At 36.3% G+C, this 20,486-nt stretch overlaps 2 protein-coding genes across 4 annotated transcripts in view; one reads left to right on the top strand and one right to left on the bottom strand.

Moving 5' to 3' along the window:
• Window positions 1-10,875: 10,875 nt before the first annotated feature.
• On the bottom strand, window positions 10,876-19,650 carry ENY2 (ENY2 transcription and export complex 2 subunit). 2 transcript variants are annotated; one of them, XM_069466088.1, is made up of 5 exons: window positions 19,600-19,650; window positions 18,098-18,174; window positions 14,788-14,858; window positions 13,538-13,612; window positions 10,876-11,121 (listed from the first exon to the last, which is right to left on the bottom strand). In XM_069466088.1, exons 2-5 carry the CDS (start codon window positions 18,163-18,165, stop codon window positions 11,045-11,047), a joined length of 291 nt encoding a protein of 96 aa, XP_069322189.1. In that variant the 5' UTR covers window positions 18,166-18,174; window positions 19,600-19,650; the 3' UTR covers window positions 10,876-11,044. The 2 variants fall into 2 exon arrangements, with proteins under 2 accessions (XP_069322189.1, XP_069322188.1); XM_069466087.1 differs by having other exon boundaries at window positions 10,877-11,121; window positions 19,528-19,644.
• Window positions 19,651-19,912: 262 nt separating this feature from the next.
• NUDCD1 (NudC domain containing 1) overlaps window positions 19,913-20,486 on the top strand; it is an 85,688-nt gene continuing 85,114 nt past the window's right edge. For both annotated transcript variants that reach the window (XM_069466089.1, XM_069466090.1), the window contains exon 1: window positions 19,913-20,110. In XM_069466089.1, coding sequence (XP_069322190.1) covers window positions 19,993-20,110 — 118 coding nt within the window. In that variant the 5' untranslated portion in view covers window positions 19,913-19,992. The remainder of the gene's footprint in view (window positions 20,111-20,486) is intronic.

Raw genomic sequence — 20,486 nt, forward strand, 5'->3', positions numbered from 1 at the left:
GGATATGCAGCGTGGAAGAAGATACGAGGTCAGAGAAATAATGGGAGGAGGTGCAGATGAGGTGAGATCATGGACTTGACTCCAGTTGAGATGGGAATCCGCTGTAGAATATTGAGCTGAAATGCGACGTGATTCAACTTACATTTTCAAAGAAACACCAGCTGCTGTTCTGTTGTACTAAGGTAAAGATAGATGCAAGAAAATCAATTAGAAGATAGTGCAAATAATCCAGGCAAGAATAATGGTACCTTAGACCAGGATAGTAACTGTTTATAGTAGAAAACAATCAGATTCTGGATATATTTGAGAGATGAGTTACCAGAATTTTCTGAGAAGGAAGATGTGTGGTAAGAGAAAAAAGAAGAGATCAAACAGGAATGGAAGGGTTTGAGCCTGAACACCTAGAATGATGGGGGCCATTAACTGTGCTGGTGAAGAATGCGGAAGAAGGGGATTTGGGAGAATCTATCAAGAGCTCACTTTTGGGCTGGGTGTGGTGGTGGCCTGTGCCTATAGTCCTACCTACTCTGGAGACTGAGGCAGGAGGATCCCTTTAGTCCAGGAATTCTAGACTGCAGTGAGCTATGATCACACAATTGCACACCAGCCTGGGTGACAGAGGGAGACCCTTCTCTTAAAAAAAAAAAAAAAAAAAAAAAAAGCTGACTTTTGTACACGTCAAGTTTGAGACCTATTAGACATCCTAGTGGACTAGTGAAGATACAAAATATGCAGTTTTATTTTTTTAATCTGAAGGTCACTAATTAAGGAAGTTATAACATTAGACCCATCACAAGACCACACATAATTGTGCTTTTCCTGTCTCAAATGCTAGTACGATGTTATTGGCAGCCCTCCAGCAACATATGCCTGTGAGTAATTTACCAAAATGTGAAGATGCACATTTGCACATTGGTGACCTGGACCTCTGCGTGGTTGTTTAGTATTCCCTATCTAAAATTGTTTGTTGTTTAATGCCTGGAAGGAGATAAAAGGTTTTCACTGTTAAAGTATTATAAAACTGGACAGTTCAAATAAGAGTGTTCAACTCTCCCTTAGCAACTTTGCATGGAACTACACAGTCCAAATGATATCAAACACATTAGACTGTTAAGACAATTATTAAAGTGTGTTAAAGTCATTCATTATTTCTAGCAATAATTGTGCAATAACAAAGGTCTTACAGAGTTTGGTAACTTCTGTGAGTCTCAATCTATCTATCTTTCTTTCTTTCTTTCTTTCTTTCTGTTTTAAACTCCGTTTTTGTGTTTAGTATGTTGTAAAAGGGGTATTTGTGATGATTTTTCCATCAAAATAGTGTGCACTTTAAAAATAACTGTGAGAAAATTGTGAAAAATATCAGAAATGAGATCCACTATTTGTAGGAAGGCACAGACACAGAAAGGCACGAAATTCTGTGCTCAAAAACAGTGACATTCCTAGAAGGGCGTGGCTTCTGAGCTTCTGCAGAAACCTTGTATCTACATGAAGGTTAAAGCAATAAAAAGTGTAAAAAATTGAACAAATTGAAAAAAACTGTCTTACTTATCTTACAAATTGCTTGAATATCCTATACTTTACTTAATAACAATTTGCTTGTTTCTATGAGATTTGTCAAATTGGTTAGAAGTCTTAAAGCTAATATAGAGTTTCAAAGTGTCACTTGAATCAGATATTTTATTTTATCATTATTTCTTGTATTTTTACAGACCCAATTTAAGTTGAAATGCTGAAGAAAAGAATGATGATGAAGAATGTGGATTATAGCTTTACTTGCCTTAATGTAATGGGACACACTTGTGCTCTTTTTGAAAACACACACACAAGTTACATTCTTCCCTGCTTTGGTATTTTCTCCCTAGCATGTATCACTTTTGAACATACTATGTATTCTACAAATTTTTGTGTTTATTATCTATCTCCACCAAGAATGTAAGCTCCATGAGGAAAAGGGTTTTTCTCAATCACTGCCACAGTGTTTTTATTTATAAAAAGTCTTGCGAATAGTGGGTTTTTTTCATGGAAGAAAAACTCAGAGTGAAAAAGCTAGGATATTTGAAAACTTGGGTTGCCATTTAACAAAGGAAACTTTAGTTAAACCACATGCACTGGAATTGTTCAAGCTGCTTTTTGGACTGAAATAGAAGAGAAATCTAAAAGACATGCTTTTTTCCAATGTGTTGATACATTCCAGAATTATTGAAATATCTTAACATTTTGAAAAGCCATTGAGGGGTTCTTGGTCTCATAATTCCTCCTCCATATTGCACCTGGAAAAATTCTGATTTTGTGGGTCTTTTTTTGGAGACTAACAAGGCTGTTGCCACTTTGGAAATGGTAAAAAGTTATTGTATTGTTCTATTTTTTTTTAATTATTTTTCCAAATAAAACTTTGAATGGAAAAATTAAAGCATTATACTCCTTATGTAGTTGGTTCTAACAATGCTTGGTAATACATCTGACGTTGCTACCTTAATGACCATGGATATGCCTTATGCTGTCATTACTCCTTGTTTTTTACACAGATGTGCACTAGGAATAAAGATGGATCTTAAAATCCTGAGAGAAGCTTTATCAACAACCATAAAAGTCACAACATTATCTAAAGTACCCTCTGAATGATTGGCCATTTTAAAGAAAATGGTCAAGAAATAGGATCAGATTGTGAAGAACATTTTACCATACAGAAGTTCACTGGTTTTCCAAGGGGACAAGATTATTTAGTTATTTACTTATTTATGTATTTATTACTTATTTTTTGTGATGAGAACACAAATTTTACTTTCTTAGCAATTTTCAAGTATACAATATATTGTTATTAATCTGTAGTAACCATGATGTACAATAGATCTCCTGAAATTATTACTTCTATCTGACTGAATTATGTGTCCATTAACCAACTTCTCCCCAATCCCTCCACCCGCCAGACCCTGGCAACCATCATTCCACTCTCTGTTTCTATGAGTTTGTGTTTTTAAAAACTCCACATATAAGTGAGATCACACAGTGTTTGTCTTTCTGTGCCAAGCTCATTTCACTTAGCATAATGTCCTCCAGATTCATCCATGTTATTGAAAATGACAGAATTTTATTTTTTATGGCTGAATAGTATTCTCTTGTGTATATATACCACATTTTCTTTTTCCATTCATCTGTTGATGAACACGTAGGTTAATTCCAAATCTTGGCTATTGTGAATGATTCTACAATGAACATGAGAGTTCAGATATATCTTTGAGATCCTGATTTCAAATCCTCTGGATAGATACGCGCACACACACATGAATATTATTCAGTGTTTAAAAGAAGGGAAAGCCTACCTTTTGTAAAATTATGAATGGATCTAGAGGACATTATGCTAAGTGAAATAAGCCAAACACAGAAAGACAAATACTGTATCATCTCACTTATACGCAGAATCTAAAATAGTCAAGCTCATTGAAGCAGAGAGTAGAATGATGATTGCCAGAGGCTGGGGTGAGAAAGAAATAGGGAGATGATGGTCAAAGGATATAAAGTTTCAGTTACACAAGTTAAATAAATTCTAGAGATCTACTATACAGCATAATGCTATAACTAACAATACTGTGTTGTATACTTAAAATTTTCTAAGGGGGTAGATCTTATGTTAAGTGTTCTTACAACACACACACACAAAAAAAAATAATAAAGAAGGCAGAAGAATACTTTGGGAGATGACAGATATATCTACTAAGTTGGTGCAAAAGGAATTGCCGTTTTGGACTATGAATTTTAAATCATTATAACTAGGCTCAAACACACCTTTATTAATCAAAATAGGAACCATTACAATAAACACATTTTTGCCAATGAGAAATAAGTTTGTTTATTTCTGTAGCATAAAAATCTGTGCTTCAGGATTCAATGAACTCTTGGAAAGCATTTTCTGCATCCTGCTTATTGTGGAAGCAATTTCCCTGCAAAAAGTTGTCGAGATGCTTGAAGATGTGGTAGTCCGTAGGTGAGAGGTCAGGTGAATACGGTGGATGAGGCAAAACTTCGTAGCCCAATTCGTTCAACTTTTGAAACATTGGTTGTGCATCATGTGTTTGGGCATTGTCGTGAAGAATTGGGCCCTTTCTGTTGACCAATGCCAGCTGCAGGCATTGCAGTTTTCAGAGCGTCTCATCAATTTGCTGAGCATACTTCTCAGATGGAATGGTTTCGCTGAGACTCAGAAAGCTGTAGTGGATCAGACTGGCAGCAGACCACCAGTGACCATGACCTTTTTTGGGTGCAAGTTTGGCTTTGAGAAGTGCTTTGGAGCTTCCTCTCTGGCCAGCCATTGAACTGGTCATTGCTGGTTGTCATATAAAATCCACGTTTTGTCACCTGTCACGATCTGATCGAGAAATGGTTCGCTGTTGCATAGAAGAAGAGAAGACAACACTTCAAAACAATGATTTTTTTTGATTTTCAGTCAGCTCATGAGGCACCCACTTACCAAGCTTTTTCACCTTTCCAATTTGCTTCAAATGCCAAATGACAGATAGAATGGTCAACTTTGAATTCTTTGGTAACTTCTCGTGTAGTTGTAAGAGGATCAGCTTTGATAATTGCTCTCAATTGGTCATGGTCAACTTCCAATGGCCGGCCACTGCACTCCTCACCTTCAAGGCTCTCCTCTCCTTTGCAAAACTTCTTGAACCACCACTGCGCTGTACGTTTGTTAGCAGTTCCTTGGCCAAATGCGTTGTTGATGCTGCCAGTTGTCTCCACTGCTTTTCGAGCCATTTTGAACTCAAATAAGAGAATTGCTAGAATTTTTTTTTTGTCTAGCATCATTTCCATAGTCTAAGATAAATATAAAATAAACAGCAAGTAATAAGTCATTAGCAAAAAAAATAAAGCAAAAATGTACATTAAAATGATGTATAACATAACCACATTTATTTAAAAATGCATTCCAATATCAAATGGCAAATTTCAACAATGATAAAACCCCAATTACTTTTGCACCAACCTGATATGTGACCTTGATGGTGGTGATGGTTTCACGTGTGTATACTCATCCCCAAACTCATTGACTTGTATATGTTAAATAAGTACAGCTTTTTACATGTTAATCATACCTCAATAAAGTGGTTTTGAAAAATATAAAAAGTAAAGGCAAGTTTGTAAACAACAGAAAACAGTTATGCAAAGATAAAAAGAACACTAACATAATAGCATATATTTTATGGTTCCACACTTATTAAATGTACACAAACCAAGGAAGATTTTGATTTTATGTGTAATGCTATATTCATATAAAAAGTCTGAAATGAAAAATCAAATTTATATTTTTTAAAATTTCAAACTTATTTGCAATAAGTATCTATATACCATTCCATTAGATTCACATTTTCAATCTTTCTCTCTCCCCATATTTAGTATACATTTTTGTTATTAATGATTTGAGAGTTAGTTATAATGTGGCCCTTTATCCCTAACTACTTCAACATGAAACATGGTTATTCTTCATAAATACAACTGTAACACTCAAGGAATTTAACACCGAAACTATAGCCCAGGCTTAAAATTTTCCAAATGTCTAAACAATGACTTTGATAGTTGTGTTTTGCTTATTTATCAAGAATAATCTATTGCTTTAAATTCTAATAACTCTTTATTTTCTTTTAACCTAGAACAGGTCCTGCCCTTGCTTTATTTCCTCTTTATTTTAGAGTTTCTCTTTATTTTAGAGTTTCATTCCTACATGACATTAACACTTTTTGAAAATCTCTGCTAATTTTTTTTACAATGTAGTGGTTTTTATTTCAAAATGGGACATCAGAAGGGTTGTGTAATTTTCTTCAACAATGTTCAGATGATCAGGTGCATGCATGAAATAAGCTTTCCAGACAGGCTTAAGGAGGACTGTGTGTGATTGGAAGAAAGGGAGAAAGAAGTTAAAGGTAATTGTACAAGAGTTCAAATGATAAACCATCAAATTTAAGCTGGTAAGGAGGGATGTGAGAACAATAGGGAAGTGTTGATGACAGCAAAGGAGTAGCTCACTGCAGACCTCTGTGAAATAATTAGGTTGGGAACATAGGAAATGCAGCTAATCAGTGAATATGTCTGTTCTTTTTCACTAAATATGTCTGTCTGAAAGCTCAAGTTTTATGGATGGGGTAAAATATGGGAGATAGAAAACTGTTTTATGAGCTCCATTGCTAGGAAAATAGCACAGCATATGTGTGTGTGTGTGTGTGTGTGTGTGTGTGAGTGTGTGTGGTGGGGGGTGATTTGTAAAGTCCTTTACCAAAACTTTGACTTTAAGTCACACCTTCTAACAGGAGCACCCATAATTCGCATGTTTTTTTATACTGCCAGTGTTCCTAGCAAATAGGAGATATACTGGTGAAAGGCAGCTGTCGTATGGAGCCCTGGGTGACTAATGCAGTTATTAAGCACGTTAATGGTAGAACTGAGAACCAGAGCACTCACTCACATACGTACTGTCGTATCTCAGCCAAACTGAATCCTCTTCAGATCATCTACATATGACACTACCTAGATTGCCTGCACATCGGACAGGCTGTGGTTTAATACACATTTCTATTTCCATTATTCTACTGTGTGGCTCTTAATCCAAAAAAGCCCAATGTTGACAGATGTAGTTGTCTAGGAAGGATAAATTCTTAGGGATGTGCCCCAACAAAAAATTTTAGGGTAAGAAGGTAAATGGCAACTAAAAGCCATTTATTATCACTTAGTTTTTGTGATCCCAGGCACAAAGCTGAAGCATTAATGGATGTGATAAATACTGGCACCAACTCCTGTACTCAAAACTACCTTAGAAACATTGTTTCAGGAGTGCAGATTCCATATGCCTTTGTTTATGAATATTTTTTTACAATTGTCATCATAAAGCCAACATTCATTGAAAGTCCACAGGGTTTTGGCACTACATAAAATGACATAGGATACAAAAGGAAAATATGAATATTAATTATTACCTTTTAAAAGGGCTCTCTATGAGAGAGGAACACAGTAATAGGGAAAATAGACACTGAAAATTAATTTTTTTTCACTTTTTTTATCAAGAATTTACTGTACTACTTTTTTATTTTTGTAAGATAGGTGTAACAGAACTATTTCAGTAGTGGTATATGCTATTTAAATCAACTTCTGCCTGAATTACCGAATTGGCTTCAGAAAATGATGCCAGCAAAACATCATTTGCATCTCACTGTAGTTTCATCTTAATTTATACTAAAAGCACATTCTGAAGTCCTCACATTAACTTTTAATTTAATAACACTTTCATCCTGAAGAAGCAGGCTGGCTTGAATTGGAATTGGGCCTGTTGAAAGGATATAAAATTCAGTTACAGAGAGCCCCAGGGAGGACCAAAATATAGGCTTCAAGTGCCCTCTTGTGGTTGGTAACAGGAACACCAACTATAACTTGAAATCTAGAATAAACCTACTCATGCCAAATTTCTTTATTGCCAATGATTTATTTATTTAAAAGAATTTATCAATAATTTACTGTTAGTCACTGATTATTAAAATGGAAAACAGTCCAAGTCACAGAAAAGTTCATAATAGAAGGGGAGTGAAAATAACTATAGGTAATTTCAACTCTCCCTGCTAAGTGCTATTATAGTGATGTTTATTCTATTTCAATCAAATTATAATAGCTACCTTTATTTTGTAGGTATTATCATGGTAATAAATATTAGCTAGATATTCCCCCAAAATAAAAAAATCTATTTCCATATGTGTAATATGTATTATATCTACATGAAACTAGAAAACACATAGGAATTACATAATTTTAAAATTCTTTGTAGGATAATATGAATCCATATTGCGCTTTCTGATTATTCTATTAATAGTATTTAAAGTTCCATCTATTATTTTAATTCCTGCCAGGTCAGCATTATCAGATCTATTATGCAGATAAGAGCACTGGGGCAGAAGGGTTAGTCTTACCTGATAATTTAGTATCATAGGTGAGACTAGAACCTGAATTAATTGCACCTGTTAGTTTTCTTAGCTTCATCCAATGACTTTTGTGTGGTTTCTAATGGTAGATATGAGCGGTTTTATGAAGTCACTGAGTAACATGAGATAGCCATTTACAAGAAGGGTTAAACACACACACACACACACACACACACACACACTGGATCATTTCCAACATCTGCTACTGAGCAGCTGTCACAGTTCTCCTAAGTTGGATGGAGCTTTTTATCAAGTTATGAAAAGTCCCATATCCAATTACCAATTCCCAGTATCATCCAGTCCCTGGCTTGGCACTGATCAACCAAATGATACACTTGTAATGCCAAAGCAAAGTGATTACATAAATAATTTAGTTGGGTCTTCTTTAATCCTATACAAGAGAAGCTCACAGTAATCCTAATTAGTATTTTACTCACCCAGTGCAGTCATGTAACAGTAATCCTGTTGAATCTCCAACACTGAGCATGAAAGAGTGTGAGATTTTTGAAGAATGTATTCCTACTTTACATAAATCAATGATGTGAGTCAAGATGTTCACAAAATTGGTTTATTTGGAAGATATCAATGGTTCTGGATACAAACTACAAGACATTTATAAGATGTCAAAGAAACCTAAAGATGTTAGAGGTAGAGGTGTGGGGGGTTCTCAAAATTATCATTTTAAATCTATGCTCTTTAGTACTTTAAATTGCTGTGATATATTTCCAATTCAATCAACCATTTGTAAAATTCCATTTCAAAATATTTTCATAATTTGTTATTTTTTTCATATTTTCTTTTGACCTATGAAAATAATCTCTGAGCAAATTTGGTTTCCATATACAGTACTATGAAATAAGAACTACTTGTTATTGCTAACGTTTCCTAAGCACCATTTAAGATTGTTTCCTTTTTGCTAATGGGTAGCAGTATGATGAGCATCCCTGGCATTACTTTAGAACATTGTTTTATGAGATGAAGTGAAACAAAAAGCTCTTTTGGCTAGATTTTGTGATTGTGTGTGTGCTTGTCTTAGGCTCAAAACTTTACATAAGTAAGCCCAGTTGGTTCAAAGACTACATTTAAAGTTCAAATTTATCAGAAAGATGAACTTGTTACCTTTGGAACAGTGAACAAAAAATTGTGAATCTTTTTCTCCATTATACCCTATTTATTATTACTTTTTCCCATGCTCTCAGAATGTTCATTCACTAGTTCATTCCCTCACCCATTCATCCACAAATAAGCATCATACAAAGTTAACAAAGCCACGTCTCCTCCCCTCCAGGGTATGCACGTAAAAGTTCAAGAACCACTGTGTTGAAGAGAAATTATGCACAATTGGTTCTTGTAGAAAAATAGTGGAAGGGAATCCAAGTTAGAAAAACATCAGAATGTTTCAGCAACTCAAGCTCAATTTTGAAGGGCAAGTAGAAATGAGATTAAGTGGGATGGAAAGGCTTTCTGGGCTGATGGATTTTCCAAGGCATTTAGGGATGAGACAACTTGATACTTTGGGGGACTCTTCAGACTAACTAGAGAAGCAAGTAAAGTCAGATCCAGAAGAGCCTAGGTATTAATGCTGAGTTTGAGTTTCACCCTGCATTGAGAAATTTCAAGTAGGGGAATAAAATGCTCAGACATGAATTTTAGTAAAGCCACTTAAGGCAACAGTGTGGAAGAGATATCAGAGGAGGCATAGATCAACCAGAGCAAGGAAATATTAGGAGTCTACTATAATAACCCTGGGCTTGCACTAAGACAGTTAAGAGGCTAGGTAGTGGGTAATTTACAACCTTGCTATACTAAGTGTTCCTCAATCTGCAGCATGAGTACCAATATGGAGCTCAAGAAATACAGAAACTAGTCATGCCCCTGATCTCTGAAATTAGTATTTTAACAAGCTCTAGTGAGCTAATTGTTAATCTAGGGGTAATCTATATATCTCAGAGGTATCATTCAGAGATAAGGAATATAGCAGGGGCAGTTACTGGGGCAGATCACTATTTTAGGTAGGGTCACTTTAAAGTATTTGTAGCATATCCAAGGAAGTTGATCCATAGTAGTTGGGCATGAGTCTGGAGGCTCAGATGAAGTATGGTTTGGAGATGCAGTTTACCATTTATCAACCTGTTGGTATCTGAAGCCACGGTCTGACCCAAGTTTCTGGGGAATTGACAAGAAAAGAATATCCAGTTAGGCAGAGGGCCCAGGAGGGAGTATTAAGAAACATCATTATTTAAAAGTCCCATACAGCAAAAAGTACTCCACAAGAAACAGAAGGAGCTTCCAGTGGTAGGAAGAAACAATGTGAGGAGTGGGAAGAGAGTTCCAAGTGGTAGGGTGGTCAACATTTTCATTTTCCAGCAGAAGTTACGTAAGAATAGGCAAGAGTCCATTGGATTTGGTAATCCTGATGTCAGAGTAAAGCTAACAGGTGGAAATTATTTCCCATTAAGTTCTTTCTTGATCTTAGTATGTGGGGATGCAATTTAAAGATTCTGCATTCAAAGTTCAGATGAGTAGAGTATGTGGAAGAAACTTGGTATGGAGCCAACTTGCAAATGTTCTCTCTTCCATTAGATGGCAAATTCTTTGAAGCATAAGGAAGGCACATAATGATGAATAAGACCCAGTCCTAACCCTTAGCGTTTATAACAAATAAGAATAAGACAACTGTAGTACAAGATGGGGCATTACAGTTTATAACATATTATGGGGATTCAAAAGAGGAATACACCATATGCAGACAATCAGAAAAGACTACGTCTCAGCTGTTAACAGAGACTTGAACATACTAAATACTGAAACTATATTAATAGCTTTCTCTCTTAACAAATCTGGTGAATTAGTAATAAAGACAAAGTCCCATTTATTCCAAAATCCAAGCAAACTTCAAACTCATTTATGAGATATTTATTAAAATAACACATTTAGGGAAAAAAATCAATACAATGTATACATCATTACTGAAAACTGTATACCATCATACAAAAAAGGATTTTATTTAGGGAAATTGATTTCTAATTTATGGCAAGTTTCACTTTCAGAAATAAAACCACAGAACACCACGATCTAATTCAATCTTAAAGGCTGGCATGCTGAGCAAGGAATGTTCTTATTCTTTGTAGGAGCTCCTTCTTTACACTGTCAGGTACCAGGGCTGAAATACAAAAATAGAAAATAAGAGTAAGAAGATTCCAATTGATATATGTCAACTTTGACATGTTGCTCAGGATTACCAATATAAGAATTTCATAAATATACATTATGATTCAATAAAAAAATATGGATACTGAAAAAAAGTATATATTTGCAATTCATTATCCAATACCTAAATACACTGCATGTTGAAGAGATGAAAACATGAGAAAATTTTTTAAACTAGGAGTGGAGAAGGCCATTTTTAAACACAGAGGATATAACAGACTGATACATTTGATTTAAACACAACAACTTAATGCTTTATCAAAATCACCGTAAGCAAAGCCGAAAGACAAACTGGGGAAATGCTTTTACATAAAAGGGCTGATCTCTTTACTATATAATTATGTCAAATTGATACGGAAAGGATCGACGGACTAATAGAAAAATAAGCAAGGGAGATAAAGAAAAGGAGAAATATATAGTTCTTGAACATGAAAGGGGCTCAATCTCAGAAGAGAAATGCAAATTAAAATGAGATAGAATGTTTTATCCAATAGGATAAAACCCAAAGGTCAATAATATACTGTGTTGGCAAGAATGAGTAAAAACAAGCACTTTCATGTTAGCTGGGAGTATAAAATGGTATGTTTTGAAAGGTAATGTGGCAATATTTCATAGTAACAATGATTGCACATACTCACTGACCCAGCAAAAATGCAGAAAACTGCACAACAGTAGTTACATTCATTGTATTTTTACTTTTGACCGATGTGACTATTATCTATTCAGAATATTAAACCACAAATGGAAAAAAAAGGGGAGGAAATCAACTAAAAATTCTAATGTATTTGCTTGTGTCCACGAGAAATGGAAAACTTCAGATATAGTTCAATATTTCTATAAAAAATTAAACAAATAGGCACACATATCAAATAAAGAGTATACTCCACTTTATAAATTGTTTAAGCCTACTACAAGATACATAGTTAATTCAAGTCTACTGAAAATGTAATCAATAGTTACACTAAAAATAATTTTAATCAAAATTATGGTGATTGAGAACAGATCAGTTGACTCAAGGTGTGACTATAAAGGCATAACCTCAGGGAGATTTTTTGGGGTGAAGGAACTGTTTATTCTGTATCTTGACTGTAGTGGTGGTTATATGTATATATAGACGTATATAAAGTTCATAGAACTGCACACTAAAAAAGGTCAATTTTACTGTGCTACTAAAAAATATCTACTCTTAACAATAAGAGGAAAAAGACAGAAGATTTATTTTTACTTCTCTTTATTTGACCATTCACTAGTAAGGGAACTACAAGAGATTGAAATATCAAAGGTACAAGTGTTGAAGGAGAAGCAAAGGATAGTTTCTAATCTGTATAACTGGTTTCTAAACAATGTTAACAAATTAAAGATAAATCACAGAAGCAAACAGAAAAAGAAATTAGTGAAAATTATTTTAAAATATAAATTCATAAGGAGAATAATGAATGGTTTTTTCCTTTTCCCTGAGACATATTTAAAAAAAAAGTTATGATTTCCAGCTGTAAATAGGCCTAAAGAGATAGTTGAAAAGGACCATGGGATTCCACTGCTTATTCCCAGCAGGTTGCAGTTCAGAAAATTAGTGTTCTATAGTAATAATTTTCAAATATATTTACTTTTACACTTCAATTTTTTTTTATTTGCAATTATTGCACTTCAATTCTTTTTACTATCTCTGAGTGAGAAAATAACTTAAAAAGACTCCAACTTTATCAAAATAAATAAAAATGTGGCTACATCTGAGATAAAAATGATGTAGTTCCTGACTTAATACTTATTACACATCATCAGTTTTAATATATTTCCTATCTTTGCCTTCTGTAAACAAGGCACTAAAGGGAGAAATTAAGAAGAGGTGTTTGTATTTTGAGTCTTAAATACGGATTACCCTGAACATGAAGTTATGGAGCTACCAAATTCTTAAGTAGACATTCAAGAAGACAGATCTTCATTTATTTTTAATAAGGAAAGAGATAGCTCAGCGATGACTCAAGGGCTGGAGTAAACTTTGAATTATTAAATATTTAAGTGGAGTCAGGCCATATCTGACAAAATTTATAAATCCTAGCTTCAGGTAATATCTGTCTCTATAAAATCCCATATTTTAAAAATTATCTGCCTGAACAACCATATCAACTTGCATTGGTATACTGTTTTAGAGTGTAAAAACATTTAACACCTATTATTTGTTACTTAAGACTGTGCTAAAGAGGCATATAGGCAATTATAACTCTTCCCACACAAGGCAACACAAGTACCTAAATGACTTTGGAAAGGGCGCTTTTCTTTATAAAAAGAAGGAAAATCTGAATCAGCAAAAGAGAATGAAAATCTTGTCTACAACAGATGTTTCCTTTGACACAATCTGTATTCCTTACCTCTGCCTTTTGGAGTGATTTCAGCCACCAAGTCATCAACAGTAACGTGTTCTAGTCCTTTTTCTTTAATTACCTCTTATGCAAAAGCAAAAAACAAATCATATCATTTAAAATCATTATCTGTAAGAAAGATTTTCATAGAGGAAGGATTAAGATCATGTTTTTAGAGTGTAGATTGGTCTTAAAAAAAAAAAAGAGGACACTTTGCAAATTTAGTTCAACCTTAGAAACAATATATTAACTATTCTCTAGATCAAAAAAATAAGTCTATTCATTAAAGTCTCAGCTAAATAACCTGTAACTTAATAAATAATTGTAACAGAATGAATTTGAATTGTAATGTTCAAGTCTAACATTTGTAAAAGGGTGGAAACTTATAACTGTTACAATTAACATTTACTGGATCTCTATTAGGTGCTTTACAGCATTTAATATTCACAATAATCTAATGGGCTAGGCATTTTGCCCACTTCACAGGTGAGGCAACTGAGGCTTAACGATTAAATAACTCATCCAAACATGAATAGAAATCCGGCTCTAGTGTTTAACCAGAGAAAATCTGTATGACCTTAAAGACTACGCTTTCACTAATTCGCCACATTGCCTTCTTACAGTTAATATGTAAATAGTCTCTATTATTTTTATTTGTAGAAACCATTAAAATACAATGTGGATTCATTAAAAATACCCAGAATTCCATTATACAAAAAGCTGAGCCAGAAAGGAGGCTCATCTTAGTGCCATGTGTAATCTGTCAAGTAGTATCATCATCATACCCAGCAATTTAACAAGCTTCCCTCCCTTTCTACATTTAAATAAGTATAATTCTCTAAGAGCTTTTACAGATGAATTTTTCAAAATAACACTGTTTCAGACAGGAGAGAGATGATTCCTTTAAGTTTGGCAACCCTCAAGCCCTCAATTTGTTATTAACTTAAAACATTAAGAATATTAATGTTGCTGAAAAACATGGGATTCCATGTTTTGATGCAAGAGAAAATGTTGAGTGCTCACGCTGCTCTTATTTTAAGAGAACCATGAGAAAATTCCTAAAAATTTGGGAATTAAGTCTACATATATCACTGAGAGGAGGAAACTATTACTACAAAATTAAATTTCCTATTTGTTTAAAATTATGCTTGAGTATTCAATATACCTTAAAATACTGACTATATGTTTTTTTAGCAACCCCCAAACCAACTCAGTTCAGAGCAATGGGATTAGCTTAGCTTCTAAATGAAACTGATTACCTTTACAGTGTGCCTTCAATTGATCCTTCCAGCCACATTCAATTAATTTAGCTCTCAGCAACTCTTTGAGGCTGTTGAAAAATAAATGTTTTCAAATTAAACAATGTACAGCATCTTAGATAGGAATGTTTGAAGCAAAAGTTGAACTGTGATACTTAAATACCCTGCCTTTCAGTTACAAAACTTTAACTGTGCCCTAATCTTGGTTCTATTACTATACAGTTTTTTGATCTTATCCAAGTCATTTAAATTCTGGGCCTTTCATTTCATCTGGGCCTCATTTAATGAGTAAAATTAAATAAAGTGGAGAGGCTAAAATATTTTTCAAGAAACTCTACTTTCTGGCCTTTTTACTTTTACCTCCATCCATCAACAGGAATATCATGGCTGTTGTACAACTTCTAGAGTATTAATGGAGCTTGAACTCCCCAAATTCCATAATCTAGTCTTGGACCACAGCTTCTTACCCTTTAATTCTCTTATTTTTCTTATTATCCCACTCTCTAACCTCACAGACTACCCCCTTCTTTTATCCCAGCCTATCAGGCCCTTCTAAATTACACACTGACTATGGTATTTCATTGATTCTAAGACTGTGGTTTCCTCCATATTTTAATGATTCAGTAATTCGCATGGCTATTATAATTGGCAGCGTTTTCTTTTTTAATGATAATAAATAAGTAATGGTGTATTTTGTAACTAATGGCATTACAGATGTAATAAAACATTTTCTTATCCTTTGTCATACCCACTTTTACAAATCTTCAATTCTTAACCTAAATCATTTAACTTCTTTAACATGTCACGTCCCAAACCAAAGGGATTCTCTTTCTCTGTAAACCACTTCTATTTTTATAGTCCTAGACATCCACGTGACATTTCCATCTTGATATTTAATTAGGTCTTTCGATCTTAACAGGGCCACAACCCAACTTTTGATTCTCTGCCACTTCATTCTCCTCAGAACGACAACTCCATTCTTCTGGTCCCTTAGGCTAGGAACCTTGGCAATATCCTTCAGCTCCCTCGCTAACACTACACATCCAAACCTACTGGTTTCAGTGTTAAAATATATGTTTAGAATTCAAATGTTTCTCACCATTTCTGCCATTACTACTCTAGTTCAAGCCACCATCTTCTCTTCTCTGGACTGTTACCAAAGCCTCGTAGGTTGTCTTCCTATTTATTCCCTTCTACACTTCATTCTTCTCCCACTGCTCAAAACCCTACAGTGCGCCTTTTTAATTTACTCAGAATAAAATTCCAAGACTTTACTAGAGCCTAAATGATCCTCCATGATCTGTCTTTTTCCCCAGCTATGCCGCTGACTTTATCTCCTCTCCTTCACCCAATAAATTCAGTCTCCTTAGCTTCCATGTGTTCCTCAAAAATGCAAGGCAATCTCCTGTCCCAGGATCTTTGAGTCCTCCCACTCCCTCACATCCTTCTGATCTCGTCAGTGCAGCCTTCTTTGTTTTCTCCATCCAAATATCACACCCCATAAGTCTCTGCTTTATTGTTCCTCTTCTCACCATCTAACACACTACACATTGTCTGTGTCCTCCCATTGTAATATAGGCTCTATGAGAGCACAGACTTCATTTTTGTCCATAACTGTATCTCCAGCACCTAACAGAACACAGCATATGATAGAAACTCATTAACTTTAAGCTGCATGAATGAAAAAAACAAACAAAAAAACAATACATAATTCCCTATATTCACTACTGGCAGTTCTATCCTCTAAAATTACCCAAGGCACTGTTCTAGTGCTTTCTTCCTCATATTGAAGGCTGCTGTTCCTACTTTTTAGAAAAGCAGAAAAATTGTAAGCTCTCCTTTCCATTTTTAACCATACGTAATCTTCTACCTTACTTTTCTGCCAACTATCTTGACACCTTCAAATCTATCCTCCACACAGAATAAGACTCCTAAAGTGTAAACGTGATCTAGTCATTTCCTTTCTTAAAATCTTTTAATGACTCCCACCAGCTAAAATAAAATCAGTAACAGATCTTTTTGCAAACCCTACCATCCATTTTCCTGCCGTTTCTGTGACAGAAAAAATTGGCCACTCTCAGTATATGGGTAGGGTTCTAGAAATAGAAACATGACCTAGGCAAGGCTGATCACAACCTGTGCTACCAGTAGGTAGAGCCTGCTTGAAAATAAAAGCCAACACAGAGGAAAGCAGAGTTGACAGAGTAAGATAAAGAAATATTCCTGGCAATAAATTTTTGAGTGCCTGACCTCAGTGGTGTCTGAAAAAATTTCAAGCTGTAGACTTTTTAGTTAGATGAGCTTATACATTTTCACTGGTTAAGTCAGTTTCTGAAATCAGCTGTTATCATTTTCAATCGTAGAATTCTGACTCATACAAAATCCACGCTCCTCCTGTGCGCTATTCCAGCTACATGGCTTTACCCTCTAGGTTTCTCCTATTATTTTACAATTCCCAGAACATAATTATGTTGTACTAAAGCTCGGTGACTTTGCATATTCTGTTCTGTCTCCCTAGAATGTCCTTTCCTTTATTGGCTTAGAGAACTGCTATCGTTCTGCCCCAGGTGAAGTACCTCTTTTATTATTCTGTGAGATCTTAACTGATCACCTTCACCCCCAGGCAGAATTGAAAGATTCCCCTGTTCCTTATATATACATTTCTCTTACACACTTTATCACCCTGTTTCTGGGAGCCTTTCTTGATCCCCCTCTGTACTTCTAAACCTGTTCATTCTTCAAATATTTACTGGGCCAATTATGTGCCGGGCATAGCATTAGATGCTGGGCATACAATGGTGTTTCTGCTGTCAAGAAACTTAGATTATACTGGAGGATACAAACTAGCAAAGTAGACAGTTAGAACACAATGCAGTTAAATGCCATAATGAAACAAGGTATTTGGGACTTAAAAACATTCCTTGAAGAGGTAAAATGTAAATTAAGGCATGATAGATGAGCTAAAAATCAGGGAAGGAAGAAGGGTATTTCAGAGAGTAAAGCACATGCTGGCTGCTCAAGGTTAAGAGAAGTTGGTAACTGAAAGTGGTTCTATCAAGGTGTCTCCCTGTTAAAACCTGGGTAACATTATGTCTTCAATTGTAATTATTTGGGTATTTCTTCTTCTCCCATTACATTACACATTCTTTGAGAGAGGGTCAACTCCTGCTCATCTTTCTACATTACCAACTCCTTCCAAGTCCTGCAATATTGAACAGACCTAAATTATTTTTTATAGATGTTAGGAACAGATGTAATGTATCTATTAAAGATGGTGAAATGTAATTTATTATTGCCATCTAGTACTTACCGTTCTCTTTCTCCAGTTTCTATCAACTTTTGGTTAATCGCTGCTCTCATCTGCGCATCTTTGTTCATCTTGCTAACCTGGACATCAACACATGTTTTCAGATATAGAACATTTACAAAGCATTTTCTTCTAAATCCTCTAGGCAAGCAAACTACAACATTTAACATTCTATCAAGTAAAGGGATGACAAATTGCAAGTGTGGTAACAATATCGTTACTCTTTTAAACACATATGCCTGGTAATGCGATAACGTTTGTGGGTTTTAAAAAATCACATTTAATTCCCAGAACTTATTCTTTTACATATTATTAACGTTTGTATTTTACTGATGAGGAAACTGAGGCACAGAAATGGAAAGTGGTGAAGGCAGAATCTGAACTCAGGTACTTTGACCCCAGAAACTCCAAACACTTTATCTAACTGCACATAACTGACTGCCGATGACTTCTGCACCTGAACTACATCCAAAAATTTCGAGAAATCAAATAAGCTAAATATCAAAAAAAGATTAAACACTATTAGTAAAAAAATGACATTACCAGATAAGGCTCTAAGTACTTTAGTTTACTCTTCACTAGTATGTATTCAGAATTACAACTGCTAAACTAGATGTAAGTGTGTATGTATTATTAAACACACACACACACTAGAATGGGTTAACGGGAAAACAAATCTCAAACTAATTTCTAACTTAGAAAATTTTCAATTTTCAGTAAAAATAGACAACCAAAACCAAAATAGTGTTGAAAGTAGAGGAAGGTAAGGTTCTGAAGGCATTCAGACCATTTAAAAGTTTAAATTAAATAAAACTTGGAGTAAACTAACGTTTCCCCACCTGACACTAACTTGAGACTACTTTTGTCGTCTCCTGTCTCGTCCATACGAAAATACAGACTGGTAATAAGTTTTCACAGTTGATTTTATTTTATTTTATTGGAGAAGAACAGGGAAAAGGAGGAGCTGAGAAAAAAATAGGAAATGTTTGCTTTTGTAGTTGGAGGCTACCATTTTCAAAATACCTATTAGGTCTAGTCAGTACCATTCCCGGAATATTGAACTTGACCTCGCCTTGGCCCCTAAAATACGGATAGTGACCTTGGACAAGTCACTTAATTCTCAAAGGCCTCAGTTTTCTCACTGGTAAAACAAGGGCGCTAGGGGCTCCCTCCCAGTTCAGACATTCTTTGGGAAAATAGAACAGGGCGGAGACGAGAGAGAGAGAGAGAGAGAGAGAGAGAGAGAGAGACGGGAGGGGAGGAGCCAGAAAACAAAGCGAGGACTGGCTTCAGGCCAACTCCGGTAGCACGCCCTGTTGGAGAGCCCTACAGGCCCGCGAGCGCGGGTCGGGGAAGCTAACGAAAGACAGTACATCGAAAGGAGCCTGGGCTGGGCCCGAGTCCCGGCCCTGAGGACCACGGGCATAGCTCACCACCATCACCGCGGGCGAGCGCCGTCCCTTCCCAGCGACGAAATGACCCTTGCGCTGATGACCGTTACCTACCACACTCTTCGGCTGCCCGGACTTAGACCCTCAGTAGCTCGGGCACCTAAGCACACAGAAAGCTAGAACACGCATTTCCGGGGCGGGGTCTGCCACTCTGCCTATAATGTGAGAATTTAACCAGCGCGGGCCGCCTCCTGGTCGCTCAGCCCTCTGGGTAAGAGAGTCCAGACCCTGCTGTCGCGCGGGCGTTAAGTTCCCGGAAAACTACATAGCCCAGCATACAACGGGGGGTCAACTTTCTCACGGACACTACATTTCCCAGAAGGCATTCTGCGCCGCAGTGTTTCCTGGGATGGGAACCACGCCGCTTCCCAGCGACGGTACGAGGAGTGAAGCGCGGACCTTTCAACAAGAGCTTTATTAATTCTCACGCAAAGACCCTGGAAGGCGATGGAAATGGCAGCTAATTGCTCCCTACGGGTGAAGAGACCTCTGTTGGATCCCCGCTTCGAGGGTTACAAGCTCTCTCTCGAGCCGCTGCCTTGTTACCAGCTGGAGCTTGACGCAGGTGGGAAGCGGCGGCGCCCCTACGCACTCCATTCCTTTCCCGTTTCGGCTGCCATCCGCCCGAACCTTCCCGCATTTTTTTTCCTGACTCTGGCAAGCAAGGCGACCGTGGCCTTCCTCACTGCCCGTCAGCCTGGGGCGGACCCACGGTGGCCGCTTCTGGACAATGATGCCCATCCCACAACCCTATGGGAGCCGCTTTCGCGCGGCTCTTCCGTAGCGGGACCCTGGGCTCGCCCTCGGCTTAGCAGCCCACGCTCTGAGGTCTGGCGCTCGGTGCTGCTTGGGCTACGGCCACCTGTTTGTCCCCGGCCTGGCCCCCGTTGTGGGAAAAGCACAGGACATTCTTCCCTCCTGGAGCATCGTCTGTAAACCTG

This window comes from Eulemur rufifrons, chromosome 3 (genome assembly GCF_041146395.1).
Source record: "Eulemur rufifrons isolate Redbay chromosome 3, OSU_ERuf_1, whole genome shotgun sequence".
Classification (NCBI taxonomy): Eukaryota; Metazoa; Chordata; class Mammalia; order Primates; family Lemuridae; genus Eulemur; species Eulemur rufifrons.